General features: G+C 37.4%; 2 protein-coding genes across 2 annotated transcripts in view; both read right to left on the bottom strand.

The window, feature by feature from the left end:
- Nucleotides 1-313: 313 nt before the first annotated feature.
- Nucleotides 314-1,216, bottom strand: LOC132785905 (uncharacterized). Its single transcript, XM_060792218.1, has one exon. The coding sequence runs from the start codon at nt 1,086-1,088 to the stop codon at nt 624-626; it is 465 nt and encodes a 154-aa protein (XP_060648201.1). The 5' UTR covers nt 1,089-1,216; the 3' UTR covers nt 314-623.
- A 4,105-nt stretch (nt 1,217-5,321) lies between these two features.
- The window catches only part of LOC132786475 (protein tipE), a 39,106-nt gene continuing 20,504 nt past the window's right edge, over nt 5,322-23,923 (bottom strand). Inside the window, exon 3 of the mRNA XM_060793013.1 lies at nt 5,322-8,916. Coding sequence (XP_060648996.1) covers nt 8,847-8,916 — 70 coding nt within the window. The 3' untranslated portion in view covers nt 5,322-8,846. The remainder of the gene's footprint in view (nt 8,917-23,923) is intronic.

Raw genomic sequence — 23,923 nt, 5'->3', positions numbered from 1 at the left:
GGATCAGCGACAATCGATCGTGTTATCGATCGGTACTATCGGTGCACAGTCGCGCCATCTATGTCTCATTTCCAAATTCTACTTTACACATTTTCGTTTCGTTTTCGTTCGTTGGCCTGACGTCAGTTGGTCAAATTGAATGTAATGGACGGGACAAAGCATTTGATTTATTAGTTTTGTCATTAAACAAATTGTCGAACAATGACATGTTCAATGTATGTAGACTCTCGCATGCATTGTATCAACTCATACCCTTTTATTGTAGCTACCAGCACTTATTTATGTAGATTGATATTTATTTGTGATAAACACAGCCATTGACGCAAGTTTGAATAAACATTTTCATTACCAAAATGTACACGAGTCCCCAAGGACATCAACAGGCTGTGCTTCAGTGCGTTGTCCGTTGTCGGTTGTTTGGTTGCAAATGCAATCACTTTGCTTCAATTGGTTTTCAACCCAGATCCTGCACCCTGTAAAATTTATTGCCATGGCTCGATATGACAACTGCAGCGACTGATTGTTTTTTTTGTATAAAACATGGCCAAATGTCAATTGGCGACAATAAATCAATCGAAATGATAGAAAAAATTGTCGAAAATTCGAAATAAATAAAACAATATTTAGTTGAAATCCGTAATATATTCGCTGTGAATGGATCGCAACCCGTCTGGCGGAATTTCAAAAAGTTTTTCGCATTTGCAGTCTTTCAGTTCCCAATAATTGTCTTCCGTTTTAAAGGGTAACCTGCAGACTGTGCGCTTATTTGTCATTATGAGTGATGTTTGAAAGTTCTCGCGCATATTCTGAAAGAGATCAACTTTCTTTTTACGTCGTCGCATCTGGTCCTCGAGAAATCGTCGAAATGTTTGATCCATATCGTCGTAGTATTTTTTCTTGTCCTGCGCCATTTCAACGAGAATCGCATTCACATTGTCCATTGTTATGTGCAAATCCTCCACGTTTCGTTGACTGGTCCAAATGGCGACGCATCGTTCGCATAGACCGAACACAAAGTTTGCAACTATTTTCGGGCACATTTCGCACTTCATTGTTGGATAAAATTTGTCACTGCCGCTTGACAACATGCTCTCTTCTCTCGTTCTCTCGTTCTCTCTGTTGAATTTTCGGCGTGATATGACAGAAAATACAGTCAACAACTTTGTCAACAGCTGTGTTTGTGTATGTGTGTGTCAATGTGTTTATGTGTGCACGTATCAATGTGATTGACAAGAGTTTCCACGTGGAAGTTTTCTGTGCGTTCAGCATCAAAACTTCAACTCTAATTCTTTGCTGAATTTCGGGTTTTCTCTAATTTGAAAAGTAAAGTAGTCAAAAACAAATTTGTTTAATTTATAGAGGATGCATAATTTTTGCTAATTGAAATTTTGTGTGAAGTTATACTTAACATACGAGCTTACTTATTTCTATTATCATTTATTATTTTATTTAATAAACACTTAAATCTGTTCAGTCACATTTGCCTTTAGAATTATTTTTATAGAACCTTAAGAAGAATATCTTTTAATTTGCTAAACGATTCCAGCACAGAGTTGTCTAGCTTAGAGTTATCGAGCTGTCAAAATCTGATAGATAATTAACTGACAAACTACTTAGTAAATGTAACGAACTTTTAAAAAATATATATAGTCAAAGTTTATAAACATATGGGCAATACAAAATAGCTTTACGTATTAACCCCTTTTTTTTAAAACCTTGACCACTTCGGCTGACAAATTAAAATGAATTTACTATTTTGTAATGAAAAGTTTTTTTTAGTTATATGCTTCGTATTTAAATGATTTAAATGCAATTAACAGCATCTAAGACATTCAACAAAAGAACTAAATATAGATAATGAAATATGAAAAAGAAAAAACTCGTTTTTATTAATTATTACAACAGAATTCAAAATAGTTATACATATGTCAGAATATCTCTAATAATAAAATGATTGAAAAGAAATAAATAAATACTAATACATTTAAATTAAAACATAATTCTATAATATTGCGTTTATCTGCTCTTGATAACTCATTTATTTCCTCAAAAAAGTGTTTATATAAAACTGAAAATAGTAATCAAATCTGTCATGCTATGTTAGAAAAACTGTCATAATAAAGTGATAGACATTAAGCTTTGGCCTGTAGCTATACGAATGAATGTAATTAAATAAACACAGAATTGAATTTCAATCATATTTCTAAAACATTTTTTTGTCTGCGCTTGCTAACTCATTTAATTCTTTTTGTTTTTTTTTTGGTTGCAACCGTTTTAATCACACACGCGCTCTACATTATGAGGTCATTAAAATAAATAGAAATCTCATATTGATTGACATTCATAATAATTAATTATGCATGTCAAAGTGTACGCAGCTGCAACAAGTAATTAACTAGCTCAAATATTTGCACTCACAACTATTTATATTATCTTTCCATTCCACAATGTGAAATGCAATGAGGTAATTTCGCATTAACATAATAATATAATTTATGCAGAATTTAATGGTAAATGAAATTTGAATTTGAATAGCATTTTTTTGGAGCAAAAAAATAGAAGAGTCTCAGTTGGCTTTAAGTATTAGCCATTTTGGTCTTGAGAATCAATTTTATTATTAAAGCCTTGGCTACTTTGGCATGCCAAACTGTGTATGTGTGTGTGTGTGTGTGTGTGTGGGGCTCTTTGCGTTTCCAACAAAATTCGTTTAATTTCTTAAATTGAAATTATGGTAATTTCCTGTAGTCATGCAAACCTTTAGCGCCGCATTTCGTGTGTCTGATCAGAGGGACGAGGCGAGGCGAGGCGAGAAAGCAGCAGCAGAAAAAACATAGAGAAGGAGCGTGTTTGTATGTATGTATTGGATGGCAGCTAACCAAGAGTCAAGTTCATAAATTTAAAGCGAAATAAGCGAGAAGTGCTGAAGAGAAGTGGCGTTCGTTGGCCACGTTTTTGGGGTATAGTTTTCTTAGCTCCTCCTTCACTCGAGTTTGACAGCCGATGAATGGTTTGTGGTGGAGACTCTTGGGTTTGGGGTTGGGGGCAACGTCATTGAAGTGCCGCCGTTTTCAAGGCTGACTCAAGCACAAAAAACTAATCGATATTAACTGGCTAACCAATTCATTTGGAGCGGGGAGCGGGGAGAAGGAAGGTGGCATCAGCTGGTGTGTCATTTTATTTACAATGGAATTATTCAACTGTTGATTTATGATTTACATGCGCAATTAAAGCGCGCACAACACCCAAAGCCGACAAAAATGACACATTATTGTGCTCAATTGACGTGTATCTCTGGCCCCCACAAATAATCGTGGGAATTGTGCCACACACATACACACACTCACACAGAGGCTGCTGTGAGAACAAACACCAAAATGCCAAACACCAAAATGCCAAACGCCGCCAATGGCAATAGCATTGGCAACTTGTTAAGCTTGTTGTTCTCTCAATTGCGCCCTTTAGTGGCGTTTCACTCGAATCAGCTCACCTTGCCTCCATCTCCATCCCTTTCTCCCTCTTCCCCTTCCCCTTCCCCAGTGCCCCTCTGGATACCCGTTTGCCATTTGCATGGCTTGGCCGGAAAAGCGTTTGGACAAGTGGGTTGGGCTTCGGTTTTTCGTATACCTGTTGAGATGTGTAGCCAGAGCCACCTTCCACCTGGGGGGCAGTTTTCGATTTGTACAAGCAGCAGGTAGCTTCGCAGTCATGTTGAGCATGATTTGCACGATTACTGGCTCTGACTCTTCCAAAACAAAAAAAGGGAACGTTGTTCTCAGTATTACTCGGCAATCAAAAAAAGAGGAAAGGCAAAACACAAAAGCTGGAACAAGAGATGAGTGTTTGCAACAGCTCAGAAATGTTTATTAAACCGCAAAATTGCAGCAACGCAAAATGCAAAAAATGCTCGGAAAATTTCAGTCCGAGTTTCAAGTTGCAGTTAAGTTAATTGTGGGCAAAACTGGAATGCCAATTACACAAGTATTGAAGAGTTATTTAAGCGTTAGATTTGAGCTTTAATTTATTAAGTATACGCATAGTAATAATGATTCAGTTTGAGCAGCAGATGTAATTTTAACAATTTAAATTTAAACTGTAATCCCCGGCGGATATTTTGCTTTATTATGAAGTGCGTTTGGTCATAAATCGGGATACTGATTTCAATCTTTGGACACACACGCTGTGAGCCTGATAAAATTAGGGTCTTTGGCTAATCGAAGTAGTTAAAATTTTGGTTCATAGTTATGGCATATTTGGGCCAAATTCCGAAAACATCCTGAGCTTCCTCAACTGCCGCACTAACCATAACCGCACTATCTACTGAAGCAAACTTGCTTTTCGATTTGAATTGGAGGGGGAAGAGACATGCCAAAGTAAACAACTTTGGCGTTTTGGGAGCACAAAAACCTCAGCTATCACTTGTACACGAAAAGGGGGGCGAGGAGTATACATGGCCCATAAACTAGTTTGGTTTGAAGGGGGCAGGTGGCAAGCTGCGTGTGTGTGCCTCGCATTGCAGCTCAACTGTAAACATCATCATTGACGCTGGCAGCCTGAATGGCGAGGAGAAGAACCGGAACTGACTGGGATGACTGCCTACTACTCGTACATACGAGTATATCTCTAGTGGATGAGGATGGGAGGTCGACTGTGTCTATTTCCATGCGTTGCCTTCTGATGGCAGCAGCAGCAACACACACACACACACACACTCACACACATCGCCGATGGATGCCTTTGATTTCATTTCACTTCATTTCATTTTGTTGTCGAGGGAGCGCAAAACCCGCGACTGTGTCGCTCCTTTGTGGCAAAACTCATATATGGGTTGCCATCCTCAACATCAGCATCTAACGGAATCAACGGCCCGGAATTGCGGATGACGATGATGTTGCTGCCGCTGTTTCTGTTGCTGGTGTGTTACTTAAGTGTACTCCATTTTGTTACATAGAAAATTCATAGGATTTCTGTAATTCACTTCGTGGTATAGCTGCTAATGCCATTGTTGTTACTACATAACACATATAACATATATCTATCTACTCACGCTTGATTTTATTTGCTTTTCGCCTGTACATAACGAATGACACTGGCTGAAAGACGACACAACACAAAGCCAATAATCCCTCCCGCCCGATATGAAATGCAGCCATCAACTGTGTTCTGCATCACAAAATTACGATTTTCTCTGGCCATAATTAATCTTCTTAGCCGCATTGTGTTTGCCCCAAAATTAGGGTCACTGAAGAGGGTTTCCTTTGGTCTACTCTGAAATATTCCCATTCAATAAAAATGAAACTCTTTCAATGCATTTTTTTTCTGTCAATAATATTTCTCGTTTATTTTTCAATATGCGCCTAGTTCTATTATTATTTTTTATGTATTTCGATTATTTCTCTCATCAATTATATATAAATAAATTTTTTATTGTTCATTGTGTTTTTTTTTTGTGTTTTTTTTCCATTGTTGTTGTTTATTCATTTCATCATCTTTGTGTTTGTTTTGTTTCTTCTTTTGTTTGTTGTTGAATTTATTTTTATACGCTTCAATGTATTCTTATTTTTTATGTATTTTTTTTTTAGTTTGTGGTCTTGCCGTATTCAAATTGCTTGTAAACTAAATTCCTATCAAATTTGTTATTAAACCATAGTCTCATCAAAGCCAATTTGGTAAAAAAAAGTGTGTGTGCAATTGTGTATCAATTTGTTACTATTATTTAGTTATTTATACTTCGATTTTTGTTGTTGCATATGTACGAGTACTAAATGTATGTATAGTATGTTTCGTATGCATCTTTATGTATTTATGTAACAACGAAATAATTAACGAGCATGTTCAACATGAAGCGTGAGTATAAAATGGATATTATGTTGTATGTATTTTCATTTCATTATTTTTGTTTTTTGTAATTCAACTGCTGCTGAGGCATAATTTTATTAACTATGCGCTGCTTTCTTAGTACACAATGTTTATTTGCTTATATTTTTTGCCTTTCCGTTTCCGCATGATTTTTGTTCGATAAGCTTAACTATCAAAAATTATATATATTCGGCTCAACTTATTTACAGTATTTTTTGTCCATTTTGCTTTTAGATTTGCTTTCAGTATTATTGTTTGTCTCTTAACTATGAACATTTTGATATTATCATTATATCATATAGCGTGTTTTTCTGCTTTCCGTTTATTATATTTATTTATATTTTTATTATTTCACCAGCTTAACATTCACATACGTATATCTACAATTAATATAAAAACTATGCAATTGCCAAATGCCAACCGTTATCCTGTTCTGCGCCAATCTAAACACTAAATGTTAACATTCAATATCCCATCATTCAATTACCATTATCGTCATTGTCCTCATCTAGTACAGGGCGCAGAAGTTCTATGAGCGGTAGTATGTGAAATGCCTATTAAAATAAAATACGAAAAAACTACAAAGCAATCGAAAATGATAATTCAAATCGTTTTGCTAAAACATATTTTGTTCTAAGTATTCTTTTATTTGCTTGTTATTTTAGTTTTTTTTTTTTTTTAGAAATTATATTGTCAAGCACATCCGTTTCTTTGAGGCAAACATTTTGCCCAGTTTTCCTGTTATATTCAAAAAATAAATCATAAAATATATAAGAAAAAATTTCAGTGTGTGCGAAGCAATTGCGAAATTGAGAATTTAAATGCTGCTTGAGTCCCAATGACATTTGCTGAAAGGGGGGATTCCAATTTGTCAACATGAATGAGAAGAGCTTTCTGAAAGCACATTGAAGCTTCAAGTAAGATTAAACGCATTATATGGATGCGACATTAATCCCATTGAATCCTTTAGAATTTGTAATTCGATAAATATCAAATAATCATCGAGAGAATAAAAACGGAATGCATAAAATTAGCTTGGTTTTTTTTTTTTTTTGTTGTTGGTTTAGATAATTTATCATTTACTCATTATAATTAATATTGAAGCGAGAGACTGTGAATTGAATTGCTTTTGGTTTGATTGATTTAATTCAAATATGTAAGTTTTAAAATTTTTGTTGTTCAACAATGCAACAATTATAATACAATTATACATAAGTATTATTAATGTGATCACAGTCAAAAACAATAATTAACTATGTCTGAAAACATTTAACTATACATACATACATATTATTATGTGTTTAAGTTTTCTGTTTTATATATACAAAAGGTTTATTTGCCGATTAAAGACTGCTTGCTTGCTTGATTGAACAAAATTGGTATGGAGCATAAACAATATATCTTAGGCTTACAATTAAAATTAATTATGCTTTTTGCCATTCATTATTTAATTTAAATAATCATTTATTTAGCAAATTCATTACATCTTCATTTTTGGGGGCACTTTGTGAGGGCTCATTAGCTCTGGACTTCGATTGAAGCTGAGACTATGGCTATTGTTAGAGTCTATATACTCAGCTAGTTGACGTCCTGAAATGTCCAAATCAAAAATTCAAAACTCCCTACTGACTGTGAGTGTGTGTGTGTGTGGGTGTGGATGCATTTTAATTGTATGCAACAGCAGAAATAAACGAAGCGTGAAAATGTAATTGGAAATCAAATGTGAAATTACGAAATGAAAAACAGTTGATTGGATTATGAGAAAATTTGGTTTGCTATTTTGTTTTTGTTTTTCCTTTTTTTTTAGTTTTTCTAAATTTAGCTAAAGGTTTGCATTCATTTTGGTTTTGTGTGTGAGTGTTTTTTCTGTTTTTGTTTTTGTTTTTTATATTACGAACGCATTACAAACTTATTCATAAACTATGCAAAATTGTACATCTAATGTTAAATTTTTTTGTTTTCTCATTATTTTTGTTATTTATTCTTTTCAGCAGTACAAAAATTATTCATTGCATTTATTATTACTCACAAATATTGTTGTTGGTTTTGGTTGTTTGTTGTTTGTTCTTTGTGTTTTTTTGTTTCGTTTTGTTGTGTTTGTCGTTTGTCATATTTGTCATTTAAATTTACATAACTAAATTTACATATTCGATACACATTGCAAACACATTTCTCTCATTATATAATATACACGTACTACATATTAAATTTGTTGCAGATACAAACACAATTCTTATGCTCTTCTCCTTCCTTCCCCAATTCATCGCGGTTATACGAAAATATGCGATGTTGCATTGCCATATATAATCATATATATTTATATATATATATATATTGAATACCCTAATACTTACAACTAGTTTCCATTTGTTTTCGGTTTTTGTTTTCTGTTTTTGTGTTGCTTTTTGTTGAAGCAATTTGGAGGCCGCCAATTTGCCGGCCAGGTTTAAAAATCATTTACGCTAAAAAGTAACTAAATGTAATCAATCTTAGGAATTATTCAGTTGGATCAATTATTATTATTATTTTTTGTTTTCTTTTTCTCTTTTCTTTCATTCATTTTGTTGCTTCACTTCCATTGTATATGTTTTGTGTAGGTGTATGTGTGTGTCTGTGTGTTTGTGTTTGTGTAGTAGTGTTAGTGTATGTGTTAATTGGTAGTTTCTGTTTAAAACTTCTCAGTGTTGCGTCCAGTGCGTAGTTATCGACGACCTTGGCCTTGGCCCTGGGATTGTTCGCTTGTTTTTTTTTTTTTTTTTTTGTTATTTTTGGGCGCCTGAGGAGTTGTTGTTTGGCCTCCATTGTAGCCAAAAGTTGTTTGGGTTTTAAGGTTTTTGTTTCAGAATTCAGTTTGCTAGACTTGATTGACACTATGATGGAAGAACAAATAGATTATCCGTAGTTAGTTCCGCAGTGGTGATTAGCTTCTGCTAGAAATCGCTACTCGTCGATGGATTCCCTAAATTGCTCTCCACAGTGTCATCTTTGTGTCAGAGCGGCGGCTTATAGACTTCAATAGCAGGCGTGAGCATGTCCACGCGCGTTGATATCGAAGTGTCACTGCAAATGAAAGACAACCAAAACGATGTACATTAATTAAACTGCAAGAGAAATGCAATAAATATGAAAAAATGCAAATAAGTGTCACAAATTAATTTTGTAGTTTTTTAATATAACAATTATTTATGCTGCATAAGTGATTGATAAAGTGTTATCAGATAATTTAAACACGGAGAAGATAAACCAATTAATATAAACATACAGCATACTTTTCAGCGCTGCATGAAGTTTCACACGTTTTTGTGTTTTACGTTTTTATGTAATATTCTTAATGATCTCTTGGGGAAGGAATATAAAGATAAGTGTCACAAATTAATCTTTTTTTCTATAAATGTAGCTATAAAAAATGATTGATAAAGTGCAATCAGACAATTTAAACTGGAGGAAGATAAACCAATCAATTAAAAAGAAAATCATAGCATACTTTTGAGCGCTACAAGAATACTTTCCACATTTTGTGTTTTATGCCATTATTTAATATGTTTTATGATCTTATGGGAATTAAATATAAACCTCACAAATTAATGTTTTTGTTTTTCTAAATATGTCAATCAAAAATGATTGATAAAGTGTAAGCAGACAATTTAAACGAAAGGAAGATAAACCAATTAATATAAAAACATAGCATACTTTTCAGCGTTGAGTGAATTTTTCCTTCTCTTTGTGTTTTATACCTGAAAGTATGCTTCACTTTCGTGAATTTTTACGAACTTGGAATTACTTTTGCTTCCTCCAATTAAAATACCTTTTGAATTGAGCAATTCAATCGAATTCAATCGAAATATTATTTTTCATCTATTTTGCATTCCATTCATACATTTTACCTACAACTCAACTCAACTCCAACAAGAAATAAAAACCAGAAAATGAAAACTGAGAGCGTTTTTTTGTTTTGTGTGTAACAGCAATTCATGGACGAACTCGGCACAAATGTTCCCGGAAATCTCATTGAGTTCGTGAATCGTGAATCGGCCACAGAGTGCTGAGCGGAAATGATTGAATTATGCTAAAAGTTTGTCGAAACAAAATTTCAATAACTTTGTTTTCAATCGCAAAGTTCGGCGGCGTGTGGAAAGTTGTGAAACACATCAAAGACTGTCGACTGTTTAATATTATGCCATTGAGTGCGGCAGCTAAAAGTGCATAAAATGGAAATGGAAAGCAGTCGAACAAGTCGAACCAAAAAAACTGGAAAAAAAACCTCAAGTTTATCGTGCCAGCTGCAGCCAAGTTGAAAGATGTGATGAAAAGAGAACAGATCTGAACAGGCATAAGGATATTGTCGGGGTCAAAGGGATTTGCGGCAGAGCATCAACTTAAATAAACTTTGACTGGCTGGAAAATCGGTGCGCTTTCCACAGACATGTGCTACAAATTCATAGCATACGAAATGGTGCAGCGCATGCTGATGATAGGAGTGGGGAGGGAGGGAGTACGGGGAGGGGCAACGAATGTTGTGAATGAGAAATGAGCAGTCCAGCAGTAGTGGTAAACCAAAGAAGCCTCGACAAATGGACAAATGTTGAGCATGCAGCGAATGCAGCAAAGCAATGTGGAACAGCCACTGGCTGTCTGTCCTCCTAACAAAAAAAAAAACAACACAAGCGACGCTGCAATGCGCCAAGCATACGAATATCAAACCCAATCGTAGCAGCAGCAGAAGCAGCAGCTCATGAGCTTCATTTCATTTCGTTTTATTCATTTTCAGTTCAATTGTTATATTTATTTATTGTATTTTCTTTCTTGCGTTCTTTGCTCTCATTGTTCGCCCCAAAACTCTCTCGCTCTGAGTCTTCTTGCCGCGGCACCCACAATGGCGGCGAAGTCCTTTTGTTTGCTTGGATTTGGTTTCGCTTTTGTAAATGAAATGGAATTAAATGAAATGTACAATTTATTGTATTTAGGGGATTTCGAATCGCAATACGCTGCTGCTGCTACACAAGAAACAAAACCAGAAGCAGCATGAGCAGCAGCAGAACCAAAAACCCAAAATCGCATTTCCGCTTCCTATTTCAATGTAATATATACTTGTGTATGTGTATGTTTATGTTTGTGTAGCAAACACACACAAAAGCTGTGGCGCGCACAAGTTGTTCGGTTTATTGGCATTTTATTTTAGTTGTATTTATATTTATTCCATTCTCTATTCACTACAGTATCTGTTCGATGGCAATTCGCTGCATTAGCAGCGCATATTGAATTAAGTAGACATCTCGTTTTATATGCCGGAAGTTATTGTCGACTCTTTTCTCTCTCTTGTCCCCTTCTTGATGTAATATAAACTTGGCTAAGTGCACTTAGCTAAGCCTATAACCCAACGTAAACTAGCAACATTATACATGCAGATTTTTTTTAAGAGAGAAGAAAAAAACGAGTAGCTCGTAATATGCGAATATTAATAGTAATTATTTAACGTCAAAGTACGCCCAACTCAGCAGGGAAGAAAAAAAAAAAACTGAAAACGAATGAGTCAAACAGCGCCGCAATTAACACTTGAATTGCTTGTACGGACGGACACGCTATCCATCCACCTGGAGTGGGTGAAAAGTGGGTGGCTTGGGTTGGTCAAGTGGCAAAAGGTGTTTTAGCTGGAAGTCATGAAAGTGGAGGTAGCACAGCCGCAGGCAAAACAGTTCAGTCGAGTGTTGAAGTGTTTGCAGTCAAGTGTAGTTAAGCTGACAGTAGGAACAGCACAAGTACAAAAAACAACACACAACGTGCTAATGAATAAAAAGCAATTCAGAAATGTGCAATTGTTGCCAATTGTGTTGTTGAAACTAAGCGCAAATTAAAAATGTTCAAAAGGTTGCACACAAACACACATACACACACAAAAAAACATCCTTTTAATGAAACATTTTTTGCTTTTAATTTGCCGCTTTACATTTTGCATCATGATATATGAGCGTGCTCTTAAATAAACTGACAATGCAACTGGCTGAATTAAAAAACAAAAACAGAAAAAAAAAACAACAACAACAAAAATTGTGCTGCATGCGCATTTTTCGTGCTTCATTTGCAAAGAATTTATCGTCAAGTATTTAACGAATTGGAAAAATGCATACAGCTAGCGAAAAGCTGCATAAAAAGCGGAGCAAAAATAATTAAAATTCAGCCACGGGCTGAAGTCCATGCTGACGTGGAGTTTTCTTCTTTTTTTTTGTTGTGCTCTGCTTTTAAATTAATTTTCAAAGGCTTTAATGAATTTTCTCGTCTAAAGTTGAGACTGACAGCCGTAAGACTAGTAATGCCGCATTCAGTATTAAATCAAAGTAAAACTTTACTTTAAGGACTTTTTGAGCATGGGAAGGCTTAAAGTTTTTAGAGTTTTTTTTGTTTATGGTCGGCAGCCTTAAAGTGTCAGTATTTGTGTTTACTATCACCAGCATGATTTGGATTAATTTTCCGAGTTGTTTTTAGGTTCGTTCGCCACCGCACGATTTGCAACACTTTGCCTGACCCTAAACGAACTAATGTTTGTTGGTATATCTCTTTGGATTCACGCGCCTGGAATTCTCGGGTCGGACAAACAGTTTGTGTGTGGTATTCGTTGCTGCAGCAGCAGCAGCAGCATTTGCTTTCAACTTTAGGGACTTTTGGTTAAATGAAAATTTAATGTGCCAGTTCCGGTGAGGCCCCGACAGCAATACAGACCGAAAAACGGACAGAAACAGGACGGGACAGACCGTCCGATGGTAACGTTGGCAGACCAAAGAACCGAGCTTTTACGGGTCTGGGCAGTTATTTTTTTTTGTGTTGAACTCGACACTCACAGCATCGTCGCGTTTTGTAATTTAATTTACACGAAACATTCAGTGGCGCAGTATAACTGTCGCATTTTCAAATTAAATACATAGAGAAGTTTTGTGCCACGCGCGCCCAGTTTCCCAGTTTCTCCCTCTCTGCATATACCTGTTTTGACCTGGTTTCATCGAGGGTCTGGGTCGAGGACGGAGCTCTGGGTGCGACATTCTGCCTATGGCAATTTCATGCTTTCAGATGACAGTTCTTGTTATTGTCATTTGTAATCAGGTTGTTGTGTCTGCGGACGGACAAGTTAAGTTCATAAACTTGCTAATTTAACAGTGAAACCATTTGCATGTTTATAAAGCAAACAGCGCAATTGGTTGGCCTATCCCAGCGATCCCGGCAATCCAAGTAACAATCCAGCAACAATTCTCGGCGCTCGATTAATGCCGCATAAAGTTCGGCAAACAAGATGCCCTTAAGATGCTTAAAACTTTCAACAGGCGAACGTGCAAAGTTTTCTTAATCATTTATTACCTTTTTCTTGGCGCAGATAAATTACGAAATTAGTTAATGAACTTTTTGCATAATACGCAAAAGCAAAGGTCGAGGTCAATGCAGCAAAAATTTAAACAGCATTCAAATATTTTGTGCAGGTATTTTTGAAAAATGTTTGTGACACATTTTTATTTTTTGATGTTATAAAAATCGAATATTTGTGTTTTTTTTTGTTAGGATGGTGGATGGTTGGGAGTCTGCCACGCCCAGGGGCAATAGCACATAACATTGTTGGCCATATGGCAGCACTTTAAATGCAAATGAAAGTTCTGCTCTCGGCGCTTAGCTCTCGGCTCCGGTGATGTAGATTGTGAATGGTGACGGTGCGTCGAGGTCGCTTACATTTTGCAAAGTGTTTTCTGTTGTCGTTCTGTGGGTGTATCTCAGTGTGAGTGTGTCTGTCGGGGGTGTATGTGTGTGTGTGTGTGCCTGGGGATCGCTGATGTTGCCTGAATTTGCATAAAGCTCTAATCTAGCATGCATATTCGGTTAGGCTTTTTGGCCGCACTTTTGTCTCATGCGACCATGCGGTTGGGCTTTTGTGTGTCAAGGCGTCGCAGCAACTGCACCAGATACTTGTTGAACACAACCTTGCAACTTGAGCAACCCTCCCGGACAGCAAGACAGCAACACAGCTGCACACAGCGCATAGCACAGCTCACAGCTTGTCGAGTTTGCCTTGAAAATTTTCAATGACAGCTGCTCAAAAAGGTCGCGTTGTGCTGACATTTCACACTGTGCATAAGAATGCGACTACTACTGTGACTGCAACAATTACGCTCACTGTAACTGTGACTGTAACTATTACATTCATTGTAATCGTGACTATGACTTTAACTGTTACTTCGTCTGCAACTGTTACTGTAGTCGTAACTGTGATTGTAGGTGTTATACTTACTCCAAACGTGACTGTTACTTTCTCACTCTAGCTCTAACTGTAACTGTTACTCTGTCTGTAACTGTTACTCCTATTGTAAATGTAACAGAAGGTGTTACACTTAGTGAAATTGTGACTTTAACTGTTACTTCGTATGTAACTGTTACTATTGTCGTAACTGTGATTGTAGGTGTTACACTTACTCAAAACGTGACTGTTATTATATCACTCTTTTTCACTCCAGCTCTAAATTTAACTGTTACTCTATCTGTAACTGTTACTTCTATTGTAAATGTAACTATAGGTGTTACACTTAGTGAAATTGTGACTTTAACTGTTACTTCGTATGTAACTGTTACTGTTGTCGTAACTGTGATTGTAGGTGTTAGTTACACTTACTCAAAACGTGACTGTTACTTTCTCACTCTAGCTCTAACATTAACTGTTACTCTGTCTGTAACTGTTACTCCTATTTTAAATGTAACTATAGGTGTTGCACTTAGTGAAATTGTGACTGTAACTGCTACTCTGTCTGTAACTGGTATAAGAATTTTGATTGCAAGCGTTAGACTTGTTGAAAACACGCCTGTCACTTTCTCACTCTAGGTGACTGTAACTGTTACTTAAATTGTGACTGTAACTGTTACTCAGCCAGTAACTGTTAACCTTTTTGTAACTGTGATTGTACGTGTTACACATACTGAAATTGTGACTGTAACTGTGACTCCGTATGTAACTGTTATTCAGTCAGTAACTGTTACTTTTATTCAACATGTTACTTGGTCAGTAACTGTTACTTTTATTGTATATGTCATATTACACTAACTAAAAACGTGACTGTTACTTTTATCGTGACTGTAATCTTTACTCTGACTGTAACTGTGATAATAATTGACGTAGTAGCTGTGAATGTGGCTCCAATCAATGGAGAAATTTAAAATTTTCAACATTCTGCTGCTGTCTAAACTAGTTGGGCGTTAACTTTGTTCTACTGCTACTGCTGTTGTTGTTGTTCTTGTTGTTGTTGTTGAGGGCGTTGCCAATCCAATTGCCAACTTGCATTCAAGTCAAACAAAGCGTTCGACCCGCCTCGGACAAGTTAACGTCAACAAAACGTCGCTCGATACTAAGTAGCACTGGCCAAACACAAACAATACCAACATCCATCTCGCTCTGACTCGTTTGTTGTGCTTTTCCTAAAGGGAATACTTTTTGTTTTTGTTTTTATTTTTTTGTATTTTTTTTATTGAAATTTTGGCAAATGTAGTGAAAAGTTCTTTGGTATTTGTTTTGGCCACTCAAGTGAGAGTTGGCCACGAGTATATGCGGGAGAGCGAGAAAGGACAAACAAATCGAAGACGCGGTTGCCTGGCGGCCATTAATCAAACCGAAGCCAAGCTACGTGATTGTTGGTCCCAATGCAACACGCCTCATAAATAACTCGATGCGCATTTTCCGTAAAAAAAATAAAATGATGGGATTTTTGTGTGCAAATAAATATGTAATATACATTTTTTATTTTCGAAATATGGCGCAAAGCATGTCGATCAAGCAAAAAGCATTGAGGAAAGATTTCAACCAAACACTCAGATATTTAGTTTCCGTTCATTAATTTCCGCTCACAACTCAATCAACACGTCTTTTTCCACCTTTTTTTTTGGTTGTGTGTCGACAATTTTGCGCATATTTCAAGCTTTATACTTTGGCTTTTCTGTTACTTTTTTTTTGCGAGTTGAAAATCAGAAGCGAAATCGAATGTCAGCTGCTAGCCGGAAGTTTTTCGGTTGTGGGGGGGAGGAGAGTCAGCTCATGTTCAATTCGATTTCCATTTTGCTGACCGTGTTTGCGGTTCATGGCAAATTTCATTTTGGCCGTGTTTGTTAAAAGGTCGCACGGTCGCATGATTTATTTGCCACTGCATTGATTTTCAGCTTGGCGCTTGGGCATTTTGAGTTTTCGGCTTTTGCAGCTACTTGTGTAATGAAATCACGCTGTGGCACTTTACTCTTTTGCCTGCCTGCCTCTGTCTCTTGTCTGCTTTAAATTGCCTGTCTTAGTTGCGTTCGTTGTGCGTGTGTGTGTGCTGGCAACGTGACGTATACGTAATGTGATTATAAATGTGTTGATTACAATCGGATTAATAATTTTAATTGGGTTTTGGCCATTGTTTGCAACAGCCCGACGCTTGCCAATAAATTTATTATTATTTTCGGAAGTTAATGCTTCGAACACCTGTGGAGCCAGCTTGTCTAAAACTAAAGTGCAAATGCAATATTTGCTCGTTTACTCATGTTTGGCTCTGGCATCGCTGCGTTTGAGCTGCAAATAAATAACAAGCATTTCACAAAATCGTTTACACTTCACGACTCGAGCTTTGGCTTTGGTTTTGGGTTAGAAAAACATATCCCCAGATTGGAGTTGAGCGACGGACTCTCGAAAGGAAGCGTTGGTTTCATTTTTCGCCGCTCCCTGGGTGCATTTTTACGAGTTGCTGCACTGCAGTTTAACAAAATAAATGGAAATAAGTGAAGCCATTGAAGCCAAGTTGCTGTTGTTGTGGTTATTTCATTTTTTTCCTCTGTTGTTCTGCTGCTGCCACGTGTTTGCCTCGGCATATAAGCCAAAAAGTTCCCTGGCTCGCACTTTTGACGAGCAAAAGCGAGAGAGAATGAACAACAACAACAACAATAATAAGAACAGCAAGTAAATGGCTTGCAATGGCAGCAGCCATAACAATGGCCAAGTTAAAAGGCTGTCAGAGAGCCAAGTCATTTTGCCTCCACTTTGCAGCTTCACTTTCCACTTTCCACTTCACAGCCTCCGGTCTCCCCTCTAATTCCCCATTTTGTGGGATTGCTTTTTTCCACGTAAATTGCATGTAATCCGCGCAACAGCAAAGACCAAAGCCACTGCGACCGCAAAGTCACTAATTGCACATTTTTATCTCAATTATTGCAGCTTACTCCTTTCCATCTTCGGCTTGGCCCTTCATTTTCTTCTTACTCCACTTGGAGATTATGTGCGTGTGTGTGTGTGTGTGTGTGTGTGTGTGTGTGTGTGTGTGTGTGTGTGTGTGTGTGTGTGTGTGTGTGCTTGTTATTACTCGAGAGAATGGGAAATATTGTGGTAAATGATTAAAATCTCTAACTGCTTTTAATTTGACTTTGATAAACACACATTGATCCACTGGCTGGATAGTGAGAGTTTAATAAGGTATTAAAGAAGCTTTGTCAATTGTCAATTTAAATGTACTTTATCATAACACAAGCATTACTTTAATCCGGCTCTCAAATTTGAAAAACATATATTTTAGTGCTGCATTTTAATAGGCATTAAATTGTCAAATATATTCCACATTTTTGTAGATCATTTATATTACAAACTTTCACTTGCATGGCAAAACTATCTTACAGCACACTTTTGCTATTATTCTCTATTTATTTTAAGCATTTAAATTGAAACAACTTAGGAACTTTTAAGCACATTGTGATTCGCTTAACTGCAACGTTTTCAAATGCTCAACTTGTACTCTTGAGTAGGCAGTTCTATTGCAAACTTATGCATTAATTAACTTTTAGTTGCACATGCAGATGCAAAGTTTGTGTTTCTAACAAAAATTCTGCAGAAATTTGTTATTCGGTTGGTTTTTTTTTATTCTAGCAGTTTGAAAATTGTTGTGCAGCCATTATCGTTAATCCTGAGAGCTTGTCTGGCATTGTCTGGCAACGCCAGAAAATGAGAGCAAACAGTGTTGGAAAAGCTTTTGCTTGCCAACGCGAAGTGCTGCCAATTATCCCAAAAAATAGAGTCAACAAACTGCGTCAGCAGATTGCTTGCGCCAAAAAGTATGCAAAGTTGAGCACGAACAAACACACACACACACACACACATACACTCAAAGTTATAGTCAGATTCATGCAGAGGCGGAACGACAGCGACGGCAGCGTCAATGTTGTCAATGAGCTGAAGTGAGTTACTTGTAATTACCACAAAATTCAATATATATATACCCCTAGTTGTGTGTGTGGCAGGCAGACAGCAGAGATTGTGTGGCAGCTGCCATTGCCACTGCCACTGCTGTAGACAAACATCATTTGGCAGACTCGTCTGTCGTTTACTTAACGACCGACAGTCGACTCTGCGTCAGAGTCTTTGGCAAAAAAGATGCAAAGACCGCACACAGACCTCACGCACAGCTGGCAACAGCAAAAGCAACAGCAAAAGCAACAGCAAACCGCTAGCTACCTATCTCTGTATACACACCCCGCACACACTCGAACACTCAAACATTCAACACTCAACACCCACACTGTCTCATCGAAATGGCAGCTGTAAAAAATCACAGCATCAGCATAAAAGTGCTTAAAAGCAGCCGCCGTGTCCTGGCATGCCTTTTTGCCATCTCTTTTACGCTTCACTTTGTTCCGAAATATATTCCTGAATCTTTCTGCTGCCATCTAAAACATGCTACGTAAATGCTGCTGCTTCTGCTGCTGTCTGATTCCTATCTTGATGCTTGGTGCTTTAAAAAGGAGCAACTTTTTGCTGCTGTTTTTAGTTTCCAGAGAAAAATGGTTTTAATCCAATTATTGAGTAGAACAAACAATTAACCACAAAACTGATACCGATTACATATTTACTCGCACTTCCACAAAATCCACAAAATCTTCAGTCTCTTCTTCGTTGTGCTCAATGCCAATTTTTAATCTGATTCTAAGGCTCTGTTACTCTCCCTGCAGCTGCGTCAAGTAAAAGTTGCCGCCAATGCGGTAACTTAATTCAATTTTGCCTTTTAATCCAATCAGCAAATTAAAGAATAATTGGAAGATGAGGCCAAATCGGAGCCAGGCAACGTTATGTGCAGATAATATAACCATTTGCATTTTAATTGGGATTTATTAATTAAAAACTTTGCAACTTTTCGAATAGAAAGAAAACAAAGTGAATTGTTTGAATGTCGGACCCTCATCAGAGCACACAAAAAAGCGTTACAGAAAGGTCCAAACTTATAAAGTATTTAAGCTGAAATAATCATATTTAATAATCTTGGACTTACACATTGACATTCAAGCGACCTTGCGTAGTATATGATATGTATATACTATAGTAATCATGATTGGTAATCGCTTGGAAAGCGTGTAGCGATTTATGAATGCATTCATGAATGCAATTTACGAGTGCGAGTGAAACTATCCACTTAATCCATTTAACAATCGAGTGTGCGTGACACAATAAAAGTAACGCGACGATATAAATCGACAATATTGCGCATAAATGTGTTTAAAATTACGCATTGCTCATACGCAGCGTATGACAATATTTCCGCTTGATGGCGTTTTATATGCATGCGAGATACAACAGCAACAGCAGAAAGAATAGAATCGAAACGAGGCGAAGCGAGGCGGAGGAGAAGCTGCTGCTGCCTTTGCTTCGAGCTCACTTAGTATTCAGCTCATAGACAGTGGAACAGTCGCGTTGGCTAATGGCGAATGGCATAGAAAAGGATACGGGACAAAGTCAATGGGCAGCATGGCAGATGGGTGATTGCTTTTGGAATGGGGGTTGGCAGGCACATTGGCCTACGCCTGGCCAAATGCAATGCTATTGATTTTTCATTTTCATTTTCAGTTTCAGTTTTATTGCCTGCCAAAGTCACAACAACAGCAACAGCAACAACAACAGCGACAGCAACAACAAAAAGCGGCAACGACCCAACTAAATGCCAAATGAAAATTAGCCAAAGCACGCATTGGACTTTTGTTTTCTCTCTCTCTCTTTCGCTCTGTTCTCGTTTTTGGCTTTATTTTTGCTGTTTTATTATTATTCGCTTTAATGCCTATTTTTGTCGATTGTCGTCGACTGTCGACTGGCCAACGCACAGTTGACTCTGACTCTGACTCTGACTTGGCCATGGCCATGCCGTGCAAACGTGAACGATGAGCCAACACACACACATACATATATATATAAACACATACACACACATACACAAAACAACGTGTCTGTGGGCCAGCTGGAATATTCAAAGGACAACGGCGACTCGCTTGCAAACATAAAATTTCAAGTCAAGCAATAAAAACGGCTGCCAGGCTTCGTTGTGTATGTGTCTGTGTGTGTGTGTCGCGACTTTTTGTGAGTGGGTTGCCAAACAAAAGCACTGGCAACAACAACAACAATAACAATGGAGAGAGCGCACAGGCAACAGCAACAGCCAAAAGTAAAAGCAAAAGCAAAGCCAAGCAAAACAAAATTAGTTTCATAAGTTTTTTATGAGTTCATCGCTTTTTTATGTGTGTGTGTGTGTAGTTGTGTATATGTATGTGTGTGTATATGAGTATGTGATTGTATTTGCGGGTGTCCTTAAACACCCACTGTCGTCCCACAGCCCTGCTGACTGACTAACCAAGGGTCGAACGTCGAGGCAGTCGCGTGGGCGACGCCTTTAGCCCCCGCTTCTCCCCTCTTTCTGTCACTCTTTGGCTCACCCACAGCTGCTGTGCTGGCACTTCCGCAGCTACAACACAAACACAAACACACACACACATACACACACTCTTATACAGTTTTGCACTATGGGCCAGGCAAATAATTCACAAATGAAATATATACAGGGCGCAGGAAGCCAAGTAAAATACATATATTGCAAGTAAATTTCTTTTGTTGCCTGGCTAGACGTTTAGTCCTGCACTGTGCGTGTATTTCTTCCTGTCTATGTGTGTGTGTGTGTGGGCAAGAGCGAGAGAGAGACAGCATCAAAGGCAACGACACAGAGTAGAGAGAGAGAGAGAGAGCGCCACCGAGTGCTGGCGACAATTTGTTAAATTGTTATTGTTATTTCTATGTTAAATGCTCCACTGCCCACACAATGAGCACCCCTTCGTCCCGCTCCGCCCCGCCCGCTCTCTCTTTGGGCTCCCCCGCTTGTGACTAGCGAACCCAACTCATACTAGAAAAGTTTCATTTTTTTGTGTTGTGTCGGTTCGCTCCTCGCCGCTGGCTGCACGAAGCGTCGATCTGCATAAATTATGTGAAATTTATAAGGACAACAAAAGGGACAAGCGGCAATAACAACGGCCACAGACGGCAGCTAGCAAAACTTATTACGAAAGGCAAATATTGTACAACAATTTTATTATAATGTCGAGCTTTTCATTTTTCTTTTTTTTTTGCTTTGCCGGTCGAAACAACTAAAGAAACATCCAAACAAAGCATTGATATTTAATTTAAAAAAATTGAAGAACTTTTATGCTAGAAATAAATATAAAAACTAATGGTGGAAAAGTGATAGAGAATAAACTTAGATTGAAGATTGCAAATGAGCAAAGCACAATGAAAAATAAAAAGTGAAAGAAACGGCGATTGCTATATCGGAGAGTGACAACTGAAATTAACAAATTGAATTGAAAATTGCAAAACAAGTTTCTTAACTAATGAAATTGAAAATGAAAAAAAATAGTTCAGAAAAAGGGGAAGAAATTTGATTGCTATCTCTAAACTTAAGTATCTATAAGGTAAATGAAATTAACAAATTTAATTTCAAAGAGAAACAGAAGTTTCTAAACTATTAAAACTAAAAAGAAACAAAAAAAAAATTGAAAAAGAAGTGAAAGAAATTTGATAGCCAAGAAAACTCGAATCTATAAGGTAACTGAAACAAAAAATTGAAATGAAAATAGTTAAGGAAGTTTCTTCTTTAATGCAATTGAAAATAAACAGCAAAAAAAAAAAAAAAATGATTAGTTATAAGAAAATTATTTGCTAGCATGGTTTCAAAGGTAAAGCAACTTAAATTAACAAATTGAAATGCAAATTGCAAAAGCAATATCGAATAATTAATGGAATTTCTAAAATTGAAAAGTGTCAACTGTCAACTGTGTCAATGCTATATACGAGTAGAAAATTTAACATTAAAAGAGAGAAAAGATGTCTTTGAATAGCAATGGAAAAGGTGCAAGTGAAGTGAGAAAGAAAATTCATTATTTTTGCCAGCAAAAGACAATTAAATAACTCAGCTGCAGGCGAAAGCAAAGCAAATAAGTTCAATACAAAACCGAAACTCAATTAATAATTGACTTTAAAGTGTTACATCAATTGTGCCTCACCAAAACAACAATAATAATAACTCAATGAATCACAGCTTTGTTTGACTAATTAAAGGTAAAAATAAAGGTGCACAAGGTGAGGCGTGTCCTGGCTTGGGGTTTGGGGCTGCCAACACACACTCACATAAAAATACACATATGAGTATATGAAAAATTCACGTCACATTCGAAGCAGGGCAGGCATATGAGGGTGTCACACGATTCAGTATGGTCCTTGCATGTGACCATAACGAATTCAGTTCAACTTCAAGTGAAAGTGGCCAGCCATGACGGTTGTGTGTTTGTTACCTGCGTCCAACGATTCATTAGGACAACAACAAAGAAGTGAGTGGAAGTGGACAGGAGGGGGCTTGGATTATAGGCCACAACAATGTGAGTAAACGAGGCAAACCAAATCGTGTGAAGCTTTACGATTTACTGGCCTAAGTAGCTAGCAAACGAAGTCAGAGCGAGCGAGAGAGTGAACAAGTGACCAAGTGACCAGACCGGACCGGACCGGGCCAAACCGAACTGGGGCCAAACAACTGCCCACATTGTTCCTGAAATTGGCGTCGAGGCTTTTGCTGTCGATGTGCCTAACAAATTGATTTTCTCACACCTCCCACTCACACTCACACACTCAGAGGGCGACAAGTTGATGTTCGATGTTTGAGCACATTTCATTCGCCTTTCAGTTGATTTCGCTTTTGGCAGTGGCTACTCAAGTACAAGTAATAATATTATCAGAAAGCAAAGTTGTATTTAGTTTTTATTTCGGTTGAAGTTCCGAATCTTTGATGCTTCAAAGCAGGTGTCAATTATATAATCTCTCTCTCTCTTTTCTCTGCTGATGCTTTGACAAGGCAAAGCAACAAATTAATCCACTAGTGATTGACAGCAAAAGGGGGGGGAGACCAAAAGTACACAAAGAAGCTTTATGCTTGATTTCACTTCAAGTTGATTTTCTCTTGGTAATTTAAGCTGAAATTCTTGAATTTACTGACGCTCCAAAAATATATACATATGTGTGTTGGCATAAAATACGCATCTTTATGATGTGCCTTCAACACTTGTGCAATGTGTCGTATGTGTAATTTAATTTACGTTCATTTTTATGTGAAAGGGTATTAAATCGATGAATGTCGAAGGGGGAGGCAGCATTATTGTTGCTAGCCAGCTCCATAAAGTGCAAAGAAACATGAATTCGACACGTCGCTTCGAGGCATTTAATTATTGATTCATATTTATAAGGACGACTGGGTTGACGAAGGATCGAAATGGGAGTGAGGGCGGCGGCGATGTCACATCACTTCGATTCGAAGCTTTTCACTGTTCATCATCTTTTTTGGGGTCGCTTGCTGTCTCTCAGTGTCCGGCCTGCTAATAAATTATGAACCATTCACCAGGGACAGAAGAACTGACCAAATGCATTGCCAAAGCTACTTAGCGGCTTAGCAAGTGGGAAAGTGGAGACTCAACAAGATAGAGAGAGAGAGAGAGCGAGAATCTGCTGACAAATGCGAATTGTGAATTCATGCGGCTTTGACACGTGTCCAGCGGATGGAGGTGACGGATTCAAGATGTGAAATTGAAAAAAGAAGAGCTGCTAAAACAATTTAGAATGGCGAAGGATGAAGTGCAGTCTGTCGTGAGATGAAATTCAGTTTGTGCCTAATTGAGATGTAATCCATTTTGTGCTGCAGTCGCTGCTGATGCTGAGTTATACTATATTTAATCACTCAGT

The sequence above is a fragment of the Drosophila nasuta genome, chromosome 2R (assembly GCF_023558535.2).
Source record: "Drosophila nasuta strain 15112-1781.00 chromosome 2R, ASM2355853v1, whole genome shotgun sequence".
Lineage (NCBI taxonomy): Eukaryota > Metazoa > Arthropoda > Insecta > Diptera > Drosophilidae > Drosophila > Drosophila nasuta.
Note: the sequence above shows the minus strand (reverse complement) of the source record. Positions and strands in the feature narration are given on the sequence as shown.